This window comes from Marmota monax, unplaced genomic scaffold (genome assembly GCF_021218885.2).
Source record: "Marmota monax isolate L192 unplaced genomic scaffold, Marmota_monax_Labrador192_F-V1.1 WCK01_AAM20220418_F8-fsc00226, whole genome shotgun sequence".
NCBI lineage: Eukaryota > Metazoa > Chordata > Mammalia > Rodentia > Sciuridae > Marmota > Marmota monax.
The window spans coordinates 125,231-138,068 of NW_026693142.1; the positions used below are offsets into that span (position 1 = coordinate 125,231).

Here is a 12,838-nt window from a genome sequence, read left to right on the forward strand (position 1 = left end):
CCTGCCGGGGACCTCCGCAGGCTCTGCTGCCGCTGCTTCTGCTGGCTTGTTTGGCCTTGGCTTTTCTGTGCTCTTGTTCTGCAGCTGGCTGAAGTCAGCAGGGGGCCATCAGCGTGCAAAGCTGTAAAGCTGGAGGAACAGGATCTGCACCTCGTTTTGCAGCAATGGGGAGGCTGTTGGTGTGGAGGAGAAGCAGTTAGAAGAAAGAGTAGAAGAGAAATCCCAGAGACTGAGAAATATGTGTTGCTGTCTTTGCCTGATCAAGGCAGAGAACAGACAGCACACCATGCCCAAAGTCAAACAGGCTGCGGGGAGAGGGAGCACACTCTGGGGGCCTTTGCTGCAGGACTTTCCCAATCTCTAGTTCTGTGTAAGAGCTCCTGCACCATGGACTGTCCCTGTTGACTCTGCTTCATGGCCGGCCCCTGCTGGGATCATGTGAAATATGGGGTGGAACTCATCTTTCACTCAAAGGCCCTGAACATCGGATTGTGTTCCCTGTGTGCAATTCCAAAGTGAGGCATCATCTTGGGAAATGATGAAAACATGCCCAGTGCTGAAAAGGAGGCTCTTCTCAGAGGGTCTGAGTGCCGAATTCTGCATGTGCTCATCTGGCTGGAGTTTTTCTTATTGCTTTGATCCTGTTCTGAGTAGGAGCGCCAGAAGGCACTCTTGTCCCACCTGCTGCCCACTGGGGAGCCTTTCAAGCCTGCCACCTTGCGGCTCAGGCAGCCTGGTGGAGTGGGCTCTGAGCCTGCTCTTCTGGCAACAGGTCAAGGTCAGCTTCACAGGGCCCTCAAGGGGAACCGGGTTGCATATCTGAAAGCACTTCCTGTATGATGGGTGATGAACGCCAGGATCTTGTTTTTAAATAAAGCATTCTCTTCTCCCACCCGCTGGATTCCTCCCCTCTCTGCCCTGTTTGGGGCCAATACTTCTTTGTGGCTTCTCTGTTCTCATCACCTCTTGTATGTAAGAGACCTTTGAGCCTGAAAAACATTTTCCTCCAAATATTCTAGGTGAAGAAATGTGAAAAGTTAACAACAACAACAAAAATACAGCGGAGTTCCCCTCCCCCAGAATTAGGGACATTGGCCAACAAAATTCAGGTGTAAAAGCTTAATGATTCATGTTTTAGATTATTAACTACAGGCAGCATAGCATTTTCTAGAGATTAGGAACTCATGAGAAGTTTCTGATTCCCCATGTAACCGTTTATATGAGCCTCTCAGGAGCCTGTGTTGGGAAAGCCTATAGGATTAGCCTCCCTAACATCCTCATGCCCTCAATGAGAAAACCGAGGCTTAGTGACTTATTTAAAAAGCCAGGCATCTAGCTGTGTAATAGGGGTGCTTTTGTCTTGTAACAATTCCTGAATGAAGAGGGCTGAAGCCGGTCTTAACGGGGTGCCAGGGCTCTGATTTCAGTTCAACTCCATGCTATTAGGGCTGTGGGTTTGCATCGTTGCCAACACCTGCCCCATTTCTCATGGCCACAGAGAGGCTGCAGTGGCTCTGAGCATCAAGTCCTCACACAACTGTGTTAAAAGACAGGAAACAGAAGAAGATGTTGGGGAGGGAAGAGAGTCCTCACCCCATTACCACTCACTGTCTTTCAATGGGGAAGGAAAAAAACATCTTTACAGTAGTCACCTGGGAAACTTTTCATTTTTTTTTCTTTAGTGGGAGAGATAAAATAAAATAGTTCTTAAATATCCTTCCCTTGAGGACAGATGTTCTGTATTGGGTGGCAGACAAATGAGAGGGATATGGAGGAGCACCCAGGTAGCCCAGGAGCAGGTGGGTCATACCAGCAGTGGTGGGTGCTGAGGGAGGAATGTGTGGACCATGTTTGCAGAGGCCTTTTGCAGGGCTGCCTCTCTCCTCTGCAGAGCCATGCAAACCTTGGGTAATCTTGAAGGCGCTGCTTCAGGGACACCCTGCTTGGTCCCAGCAGGCAGCACAGTGCAGAGTCAGGGTTATTTTTAAATGGATGAGCGGTTGGAGCCATCCCTGTAGAGCACTTCCATCAAGCCTGAGAAGTTAGGTCCCACCAGACCGTGAAGGGCAATGGACAGAAGATGTGCTCCCTGAGCTGAGAGTCCCAGAGTCCCTTGCTCTCCACGTCTGAGCTCTTTCCAGGAGCCCAGGGCCTTCTGCAGCCTCTGCTCAAGGAGGACGTTTGAACAAAACTAGAATTGCATTGAACTTGGTGATCTCTTCCTTTCTGCTCAAAGTTCAGTGACATCAGCTGCACATTGAAGAGTGCGAATCACTTCCTTCGAGTCTCCTCAGAGCTTCGGAAATTGGTTTAAGAAATTACATCTTTCCATTTTAATCAGGAATAGAATCTAATGGCTGGGTGTGGCTTGCCCATGGGATGCTCTGCACCTCGGAGATGTCAGCCAGCATTTCTGATGGCCGTTTTCGTCACATGGACACATCCAAGCAGGCTGCCTTCCAGGAAACCAGTAGCTGTGAGGGGGTTGGATGCCAGACCAGCACCCGTCCGAGTGTCCATGGAAGAGCCCCTCACAGCGTGGGCAGACACCTGAAGGACTGCGGTGAGCTCGGTAGCTTGCTTGAAGTCTCATGTTTCCTCTTAGAATACTCATGATTTCTGTATTCTATCCCAGAGTCTAATCTGGATTTGATAATTTTATGTTATTTGAGCAAATTGTCTACTCAAGAAAGATGCTTAGGGATTTGAATATCTCAGTGGAGAAGCTCGGCATTCATGGAGGTCACAGTCAGCCATTTGCATCTCATTTTGAGTTGAACTCAGGCTGTGGATGAAATTGGCATCCTGAGAGAGAGAAAGGAAGGAATCCTGAAAGGCAGGCATCAATAGGGCCTGTACTACTTCATCTTCTACCCTGAGATGGCTGAGACATCCTTCAAAGTCCTTTGAAAGCATTAATTTATCCAACTTTCCCTGTGAAGATTGAAAAGGCTGTGTGTAAAGGATGTGATTTGGGTATTGTTGGGTTATAAAGAGACGTAATGGCCGTGATTGTGGGTGCAGTGCAGAGGATTGAGCTAATAGGCCCTAACAGGGACTCAAAGCACAATCCAGGGAACAAATGGGACCCACCTCATCCTACTGTAGCTGAGAGTCAATTTTGTTGTTGCTGTGGTTGAGGAGAAAGGCTGTTCAAATTGCAGGCTTATATGACTAATGGATTTATTTAGCCAACAGGCAATTTCTGTTTACCTGTCAAGCAAAATATAAATATAAGTAATTGTTAAGGGAATTACTTTTTTTGAGTTCCAAATTACTATGATTTGAAATGCAATTAGTGGTATAGACAAACCTATTTTCCCCTTTACAAGAAGGAAATTGTTCAGAAATGAGTGGAGTGGAGCTGATAGAGTTGCAGTCCTCGGTGAATTGAATTACCCAGAAGACACAAATGGGTGGCTTCGTTTCAATTTTATTGCTCCTAATATAATCTGTTTCCATCAATGAGAACCTACTGCTTCTCATATCTGATGCACCCACGTACACAGGAGTTGGTCTAGCATTGACGTCTGTATTGGGTCATGAGGAAGTCAACATACAGCACATTTGGTCTACCAAGGTCAGGTCTGATACTCCGTATCGAACTATGATGTGCACATTGATGTACAGCTATAAATAGTAAATATGCACTGTGGTCTAGAGAACATATTGAAATTCAAGGAAAGCTATCAAGATATCCAAAGTAGTATTGAACCATTGTTAAATTTACAGGAATATTCCATGGAAATTTGGAGACTATCTTAAGGGATGGTGAAAATTTTAAAAAATGGATTTTGTAATGAACATTTTAACGTACTTTAAAGAGTAGACTTGGGAAAATTAGGTTCATAAAAGCCAGCTTTCAACTTAAATATGTTTATTAACTTCATTGATTTTTAATTAAGGACAGTTTTTTTTTATTGCATGAAGCAATGATTCCAAAGCAGAAGCACTGAGGATTTTTTAATGAAATCAATTTTTGAAACTAAGCCTTTTTCCCCTTGCAGCTCTGAAGAGCTTTTCTGCCAAATTGCAGACATTCCGGGAAGATGGAAAGGCTCTTTGCTAAGGCACAATATCAGAGTATCTCTGAGATAAGTGCCACGATTGTGATATCTTAGCTCTCACCGTTTCTGTTTCTGCATTGACAGATCCCTTTTGGCCACTGCTGCTTCCTGAGGAGCCTTGAGCAGAACTCGGTGGTGGAGCAGAGACAGCTGCACCCCTCTCTATTGTGGCCTTGAGTGAGCAGCTTCCACAGCCCTATGTCAGTGAGGCAAAGGCAGGGGGACTTCTTTTAGCATTTTTAGAAAGCCGTCCCCCTGAGAAGGAGCCTTGTTAGGTACTCGACTATGTAAGCTGTTTCCTGAGAGGAGCAGGCATCTTCCAGGCGCCAGGAAATGGTGTAGAAAGTTGTTCTAGTGCATTATTCTAGTACAGTGATGTGCCTCAGGATCACCTCAAAGTCTTGTTAAATACAGACCACCTGACCCCAGATGTGGTTCAGTGGGTGTGGGATGGAGCCCTGAAATATGCTAAGTCCCCAGCTGAAGCTTAGGCTGCTGGTCCAGAAACAGCCCTGTGAAAGCCACAGCCTTGGTGGACTGAAAATGCTACCCAGTGCTCCTACAATAGAAGGCCGGGCGTGTACTGAATGCAGTTGTGATCCAGAGGTTTCTAGTTTTTTTTTTTTTTTTTGTAATAAAATTGGCAGTGCTGCAAATGTTCTAAACTGAGTAAGAAATTGAAAAGACTGCATCTGTTCACAAAAGGAAAGCATTATCAATCAGATCATTTATAACACCATCCTGGCTCACTGTGAGGAGTGCTGACTTTAAGCTGTGTGAATATGAGTTCATTTTAGTTCATCATTTCACCCTTGGAACATAGCACAGTAACTGGCACATTATTTGGCATTCAGGTATTTACTGAATATGCAAGTGAAGTGCTTATGGTAAACTCTGGCGATACCTATACCATCTTTCATACCTGGATTCGCTTTTGTTCTAGTGAGTAATGATACCCACACAGAGTAAGACATCAGCCCCAAACACAAAGGCCTGTACAATAAACATTTATTCCAAGACTTGTGTCCACTGTGGCTAGCTGGTCTGTACTGGGCTCAGCTAGTTGGCTGTGCTCTGTGTTTCCCAGCTGCAAGAGATGGGTAGGGTCCATGTCTGCTTCAGACATGTTGATTTGTAGGCTGGGCCACAGTGGCAGCAGCCAGCTGGACTTGTTCTCTTTGAATGAATCAGAGATAGCCAGGCTCCACACATATCTGCAAGGCCTCTGCTGGGTCATGTCCATGCATGTGTCATTGGCCAAAGTCAACTACAAGGTCAAGTTCAAAGTCCGTGTGTCAGGTCAGGACTCCTCTGAAGTGGGTGTGGGGTGAGTAAAGATTTGTTGAAAAATTGTCCCATCTGTCATGGTTTTGAACATGGGAATTATAGCTTGCCTCAGAGATGGATCACAGAACCTAGATGCGTGCAGCTTGGGGGCAGAGTCAGATGCTGCATCCTGCTCCTGGCAGAGGCCGCTGCCCAGACCCCCTCTTACACACCTGAAGAGGTGGCTTCTGTGTGCCCCAGTCAGCACAGTCACCCCCGCTTGCTTGTTTGGCTTCCCTGAAGGCGGATTGTTGGCCAATCGCTGTTCACCCACACTATTCCAGCAGTACCTTAACTCAAAGGAGGCGCCATCCTTCTGACAATTCTTACAAGGGGTGAGAGGGCGGGAAGGCCCTTTTCAAGAGGCCTTTTCAAATGTGGCCAAGTGAATGACCCGGAAGCCGTCTATGCTTCTCCCACCCTGGCAGGCCTCAGAGGTGGCTTCAGATCCTGATGCTATGCCATCTCAGCGTCACTATGAGAGTGTAAAGGAAGCCGGCCTCCTCCACCCTCCTCACACCACACAGCCAGGGAGTTTCTGGGAGGAGACACAAGAACCACCCGGATGGGGGAGGCTGGGCCTCATCTCACTTCATTTTGCTGTTTCTGGCAGGCCTCTCTTAGCAGGGTGGATGACCTCAGGCTCACACTCAGTCCTCCCTGGACCCTTGTCCCCAGGCACACTCTGTGCACACCATATCCCCTCCCTTTCTTGTAACTGGTTTTTAATGAGGCTGGCTTCTCTGCGGGTAAGTGGGGATGAGCTGGCACAGCTGTTTCCTACTGTCCAGAGGACATCTGGCACCCGACCAGGCCCCACTAGTCCACTGCTCCTTCCAAATGAAAACTTGAGAATCCCATGGGTGACATGATGCAGGTGCACCCTGAGGGCTGTCTGGGCCCTCGCTGAGCCTCCGCCTCCTTGCCCTTCCTCCTGCCTGCCGCTGACCACGCTCAACCAGGAGTGCTGCCAAGGGTGCCAGAGAGAAGAAACACTCTCTCCTTCTGGGCACAGCCACTGCCTCTGTTGAATAAAAAATTAGAGCAACAAAGTGTAGAGCCTCATTAATATGACTTTAACATCAAAGGAAACATATTTAACTTAATCCACAGAAAGTGCATGGTCCGTAAAGGGCAAGGAGCTCTTGGGGCATCTCAGAGCAGACATCAGGTCCCTTTGAATGTAATCATGTCAGGGCTGCAAATTAAGACATTCAGAGAATGACAGGGTCACGTGCAGACGGTCCCAGGAACACGCAGATATGCGGGCTCTGCTGCACCTGGAGGCCTGCAGCTCCTGAGAGTGCCAGAAGGCACCGTGGGAGCCCTCTTTGTGTACACAGAAAATAGGAAAACACAGAGCTTGCTCCTCCTCCATTTTTTGGATCATTTCTGAGGCATCTTGGGTTGTAAAAAGTAGGATTTTATAGTTATTTTGACAGAAGCAAAGAATTTTTAGAGAAAAGAAAATGTCTAGCCTCCTGACACTGATCCCGAGAAAACAGGAAGCAAAAGCAAGAAGGGGAAGAGGAAAGTGAAGCAAGAGGTGGAGGGGGGGGGGACGCGGGGTCCCAGGGCAAGAAAAGCACCCTCAGGGGAGTCGACATGGCCCTGGCTGAGGCAGTGGGTGGTCTGACCCACCTGGAATGAGCTTGGACACTTGGGTTGATTTCCCGCCTGTGTCAGTGCACAAGCAGGGAGCACTGCACTAGTAAATGCAGAAAAACACACTCCTGGGAGATGAAAGTTCACTGATTTTGAAGAAAGACTTTTTATTGAGTTAAAAGAAATGTTTTTCCTTAAAACTTATATTTAAGTAGCAAGTTAAAAAGCTCCAAATTAAGTCAGTTCATACTTTGTCTTTTTTTTTAAAGCCCATAATAATAATAATAATAATAATAATAATAATAATAATAATAATTCTGTGTGCACATGCGTGTGTGCTGGACTCTTCCTGTTTGAACATTTGTAAAGAGGTCACATAACCCAGTCTCAAATTGGCAGTCACAAGATAAAGAACAAAACAAACAAAAAACATTTGTTGAGAGTTACAGATTTTCAACATTGAGAATCTGCTTTGAGTATTTTCTCAAGCCACCCCAATACTTGCTTTCTCCCCATTCATAAAGGTCAAGGTGATAATATCTACAAGATTTTGGAGCTGGTGTTTTAGGGAAGACCCTTCTTTGGAGTATGCTGCATTGGCCATTTATCATTAGTGTTAGGAAGACTAAAAATCTACACAGTCTGCTCTCTTTCCTCACCACTGAGAGAAAAAGAGAGTGAACTATAGCCGACAGCTCTCCCAGCCACAAGAAAACTCTTACCTAATACAAATCATGCTTGGGTTGCTGAAATCAGCCTTTGGTCCCCTGCATTGCTTAGCCAGCATGCAGGCCCAAGGGCTCCCTGTGCTGTCATTTTTAAAATGACTACCTACCACATTTTGCAACATCTGCCTAATTTCAATGACTTATCATATTTGTTTTGTAAATTGGTTCCAGGGAAAGTAAACACAGTCACATCTTTACCTAAGAAACTGGGAACTGAATCAAAAAATGGGTCAGTGGGCCTTGTGTTTTAAGCAGTATTGAGGAATTAAAGTCTTGACACTAATACTAGTCCAATAAGCAGGAGTGAAAATCTGCTTCAGTACAGTAAATGATCAGGGACAAGTTGAGAGGTAGGAAATAGCGACTGTTTCCTTCTGGGCCTGCACCCACACTGACAAGGGGCAAGAGTTAAGTGACTTGTGTCTCCTAAACATGAATGGTACACCTTGCCTTTCTCTGCCTCCCTTCCCTCATTCTAAAGCATGAAACACAGTCTCTAAAGATGCTCTGGGATCTGTTTCAGTGTTTGAGACAAATTGGGATGTGCTGCTGCATAAATAGGATGCACATTCTCACACACAATCTAGAACATTCCCTAGAATGGCCCGGGAGCTTTGAGTTCACTGTGCAAGGTGAAAGAAGGTATCTGAATTCTCAAGTCAGCTCAGGGCCCTGGTCCAGAGTGTACCAAGGACCACCCTCGCCCTCCTGCTGCTCTGCTCTCCCTGGTGCTTTGTCTCTGCACACCTGCCCCGGCCTGCCTCTTGCCCTTCCTGCCCACCTCTCCTGGCCTCCGTTTCTCCTCTTTAATTTTCAGATTCACTCCTCTACACAAATTTTGGTCTCAGCTCTTTCCCCAATTGTTTATGGGTTTTATGGTCTTTTTATTTTATAGATAATTTTAAATAAAAATCACACCTTCAGAATAACTGAATCAGGATTTTTAACTTTGGCCAGACTGTAATTTGCATACCTACAAGCTCAGCTGAGAAAATAATTTTTAAAAGTGAGGCACATGCGCCTTCTTTATCAATGTATTCAATTTGTTATTGCACAAAAGATTCAAACTATATTCTGCACATACCTTTAAAGTGTGTGTACTATATTTACTATATTTGTATAAAACATATTACTATGATGTGTATATGCATATAAATATATACTTCTCATAGTTTGTGTAAAAACATACATGCATATTTTTTTCTATCGTGAGCAAGACCCCAACAGCACCTATATATAGTGAAATGTCAGGATCTGAAGGCTGCAGTCAACAGCATGAGCTTTTCTCTTTGAAGTCTGCTAGGAAGGAGCTTCCTCCTATCAAAAGCACAGCTGGTGTGAAAGGGGAATGAGAGCCTGGGTTTCCACTTATTAAATGGGATGACTTTTAAAGTTTAGTTTCGTGGCTCTGGTAATCATTGCAAGTTTCTTCAAAGTGAAGCAGGAGAGGAAGCTCTCCCTACCCCAGACCCTTCTGGGTGGTGTTTCCCATGCAGTGAGCCACATAGTGATTGAAATATTGGTTTTAATATTTGCTACAAAGGCAAAGTGCTTTTATGTACTTTTAGTGATTGCACTTTTTTTTTTTTAATCCATAGTTCACAGAAACCATAGGAACGCAGGATGGGTGTGTTCTAATTTTGACCAAAACTAAGAGCCACCCACTGGACTGGCTTGGAGAAGGACAGCAGGGCAGAGGCATGGAAGGGTGCCGGTCCCAGCATATGCTCACTGGCCAGCAGCCCATGTCTTCCTCCAAGCTGAGGGTACAGGGAGGCCATTGCAGTGCCAGACAGGCCTGGCCCTGGGCTTTCTGGCTGGGGCAGAGATGCAGGAGGTGGCTGGTGGGCTGGGGGCCTGTGGGCCTGCCGCCTGCCTATGGTTTTGAAAACCTGAAACAGGGAAACTGGAGCACCGTTTAGCCCGGGGAGAGGCGAGGATGCCCCAGACTCCCTCCGTGTGTGGAAGGGCGCAGCGGAGTCGCTGGGCCGGGGCTAATACTCCCTACCACTCTCACAAGCTTCGGGTCCTGGCCCAGCTGGAGCCCATGGCAGCCAGGAGGGACCGCAGGAAGAGGTTATGGGGACCAGATGAGAAGCAAGAGCGATAGGACCCTTAAGAAATACCATGGCGAGAGCTCTAGAGAGAAGGCAGGGGGCCAGGTTACAGGAGAGGAAGGTGGCCGGACTGCAGGAGAGGAAGCACAGCGCCGGCTGGAGCTCGCGGGCAGCACACTATGCCGTCTCTCCACACAGGGGCGCTGAAGCACGTTTTAATGCAGCAAAACCGGTTAATGCGAATCCCTGAGTGATGCACATCATTTGGGGGTCAATGCGCCCGCCCCTCTCAGTTCCTTACCGTGGGAGGTGGGGTTTCGAGGGGTGGTGGAACAAGCTTTGGAAAAGTTGCTGGATCCCAAATGCTTCAGCCTCTCCCTAGATTTATGGAAAATGAAAATGGAGTTCGTGATACACACAAATAGGCTGGCACACTGGGGAGGAGCGTGCGATGGGACTGCTCCCGGGGCTCCCACTAGGCCTCCACTAGCTCTCCTCCAACAACCTTCGCCTTCTTTCCGAGAGTGAGTGAGGGATATGAAGTTGTTTTCCAAGACTTCGGTTTTGGAAAGAAGGTGGGCTCCTTAGAAGCCCGCATCACCCGACCGCCTTGGGCGCAGGCCTGCCTCCCTCCCTCCCTCCCTGCCCGCGCCCCCGCGCCCCCCGTCGACCCAGGCCCTCAGGATCTGTGCTGTTGTTCCGAGTTGGGCAAGAACTGGAAGAGACTAGAGGGGAGCTGCTCCGGGGCGGCCGGGCGCTGCGGTCGGGAGCCCACGGAGCGGTGGCCGCGAAGCCGAGCCACGCGCGTGGACGGGGCGCCCCTGGGGGTTGTCCTCTCCGCCCGCCGCCTCGGGAGTCTCCGAGCCTGCCACCTGCCCTGGAGCGCCCGAGCTGCGCCGCACGGGCAGCGCTCGCCCCCAGACCCCTGCTCCGCGCCCTGTGCGTCCCGCCCCGCCCCGCCCTTCGTGCGACCCGCGCTGCCGGCCCCCGGCCCACGGCCACCCCGGCGCCAATCGCCGCCCAGCGGGCGCGGGCCGGGCTGGGCGGGCCGAGGAGGAGCCGCGGGGCAGGGTGGCGGGGCGCGGAGGCGCCCTGGGTGTGCGCCGGTCTCTAGGTGGTGCCAAATAATGGGGCCTAGGCTTCCCCTCCCTGCGTGTTTGGTTCTTTCCTCCCACCGATCTGTGATTAGGCCGTACGTGGCCGTGGCAAGGAGTTGAAAAAATAAAAAGCAGCAGAAAAGAAAGCGAGCGCACAGCCCGACCCTGCTTCGCGGAGCGCCGGGGGAGGGGGCGGAGGAGGCTGAGCCAGGCAGAGTCGCCAGCGGCGACTTGAGAGTGGCGCGCGGAGGGGCGGCCGCCTGCTCGCCCTCTTCGGCCGATTCTTCCCCGCCGCCGCCTTTCTCTTCCTTTCTTTTCCTTTTCCTTTTTTCTTTTTTGCCTGGAGGGGGTGGGGAGCGGGAGCCGAGAGAGTGAAAGCAAAATATTAAAAAGCACCCAAGACAGCCAGCGAGAGCGCGCGCGGTGACCGATGGCTTCGCTGTACCAGAGGTTCACCGGCAAGATCAACACCTCGCGCTCCTTCCCGGCGCCCCCGGAGGCCAGCCGCCTCCTGGGCGGCCAGGGGGCCGAGGAGGACGGCGGCGCCGGGACGAAGCCCCTCGGCCCGCAGGCGCAGGCGGCGGCGCCCAGGGAGCGCGGCGGCGGCGGCGCGGGTGGCCGGCCCCGGTTCCAGTACCAGGCGCGGAGCGACTGTGACGAGGAGGACGTAAGAGCATCGCGGTGGGTGGGGGGCGGCGGCGGGCTGTGGCCGAGCGCACCTGCGAGGCGCAGAGGCCTGGAGGCTCCGCGGGTCTTAGGGCGCCCTCCTCGCCTCCCCTCCCCCGCTCCCAAGCGCCCAGACACTCTGCTTAGCGCCGGATCTCGGTCACCGAGGTCCGGAGCGGGGCTCTGTCTGCGGTGGCGGCAGACAGGAGTTGGTGGCTGCGGCCAGCAGGGTTTTGGAGCTGCTCCTGATGGGATCTGGAATAGGCTTGGGGTTCAGTAGATGCACGGATCTGTTTGTAACCGCAGGCTGCTGTAGATCCCAAGGAGGAAATTAGATCTGTCTGTGCCTACAAGTTGATAGTGTTTATCATTTATTTATTTATTTTTCTGCTTTAAGGCTCAGGGAACATCAATTTTGGGCTCTTTCTTCCCCTTCCACCTGTCACGGGAATCTACCCAGGGTGCCTCTCCTCCCTTCCCCTCTCTGTCCCTCCAGGCAAGTGCCATCACATCCCCTTCTTATTTCCCCCAGCCTCTCCCCTCCCTCCCCAGCTGGTGGTGGTAGTGGTGGTGATCTTTTCGAAAAAATGTTGAAGTACTGCCTTGGAGGACACCCCTGTCCCAGGTCCAGCACAATTTTTGCTGATGGATGCCAGGCCCTGTCCATCTCCTGGCTCCTGTCCTTGGGCCAACAGCTCTACCTTAGACTGTGTTCCTTCTCTGCAAACTTCTCCCAGACCCTTTCCTACTCTTCTCAGAGCTGGAAGCCTGGGTTTCAAAGGTTGAATTTGCATATCACCTTAGTAACGCTGACTCCTGCAGAGAACCCAATTCCAGGGGTGGATGGGTGGAACCACCTCCTATTGATCCCTTCCAGATGTTCAGAGCACTGAAGACCCAGAGAGAGGAAACTGTCCTTTTTCTTTGAGATAAAATCCCAGACTAGCTCCCAGGCAGGCAGGTCTGCCTTGGGTGGTACAGCTCATAAGGACAGGCAGGGTGTGTTTGGTTGTAGAAATCACTGTGTGGGCCTTTTGAGCAAAGTTGAGCAGCACCTGGGGTCCTGCACAAGCTACTCGGGTCGTCTTGCCCACCACTCCCTGCACCGAGTGGCCATTGAATGTGTCCTGTCAGGTCACACTGCTTCAGCTTCAGCATGTTGTATTTCTTTAGCTGTATGTATGTGTGTGGGGGGGGGTGAGTGCTTCCATAGGGACAATTCTCAGGTGCCAGTGAGATTGTGCTGTTTTATGATACAGGACAGATGTGACCAAAGTTTGTGGGGGTGTGAC

At 49.9% G+C, this 12,838-nt stretch overlaps 1 protein-coding gene across 2 annotated transcripts in view; it reads left to right on the forward strand.

Moving 5' to 3' along the window:
- Positions 1-12,838, forward strand: part of Dpp6 (dipeptidyl peptidase like 6) — a 734,784-nt gene that overhangs the window by 118,677 nt on the left and 603,269 nt on the right. Inside the window, exon 1 of one of the 2 annotated variants that reach the window (XM_046455141.2) lies at positions 11,108-11,547. The exons of the other annotated variant lie outside the window; for it this stretch is intronic. Coding sequence (XP_046311097.1) covers positions 11,311-11,547 — 237 coding nt within the window. The 5' untranslated portion in view covers positions 11,108-11,310. Of the gene's footprint in view, positions 1-11,107; positions 11,548-12,838 lie in introns of those variants that run through there. 2 annotated transcript variants of the gene reach the window in all.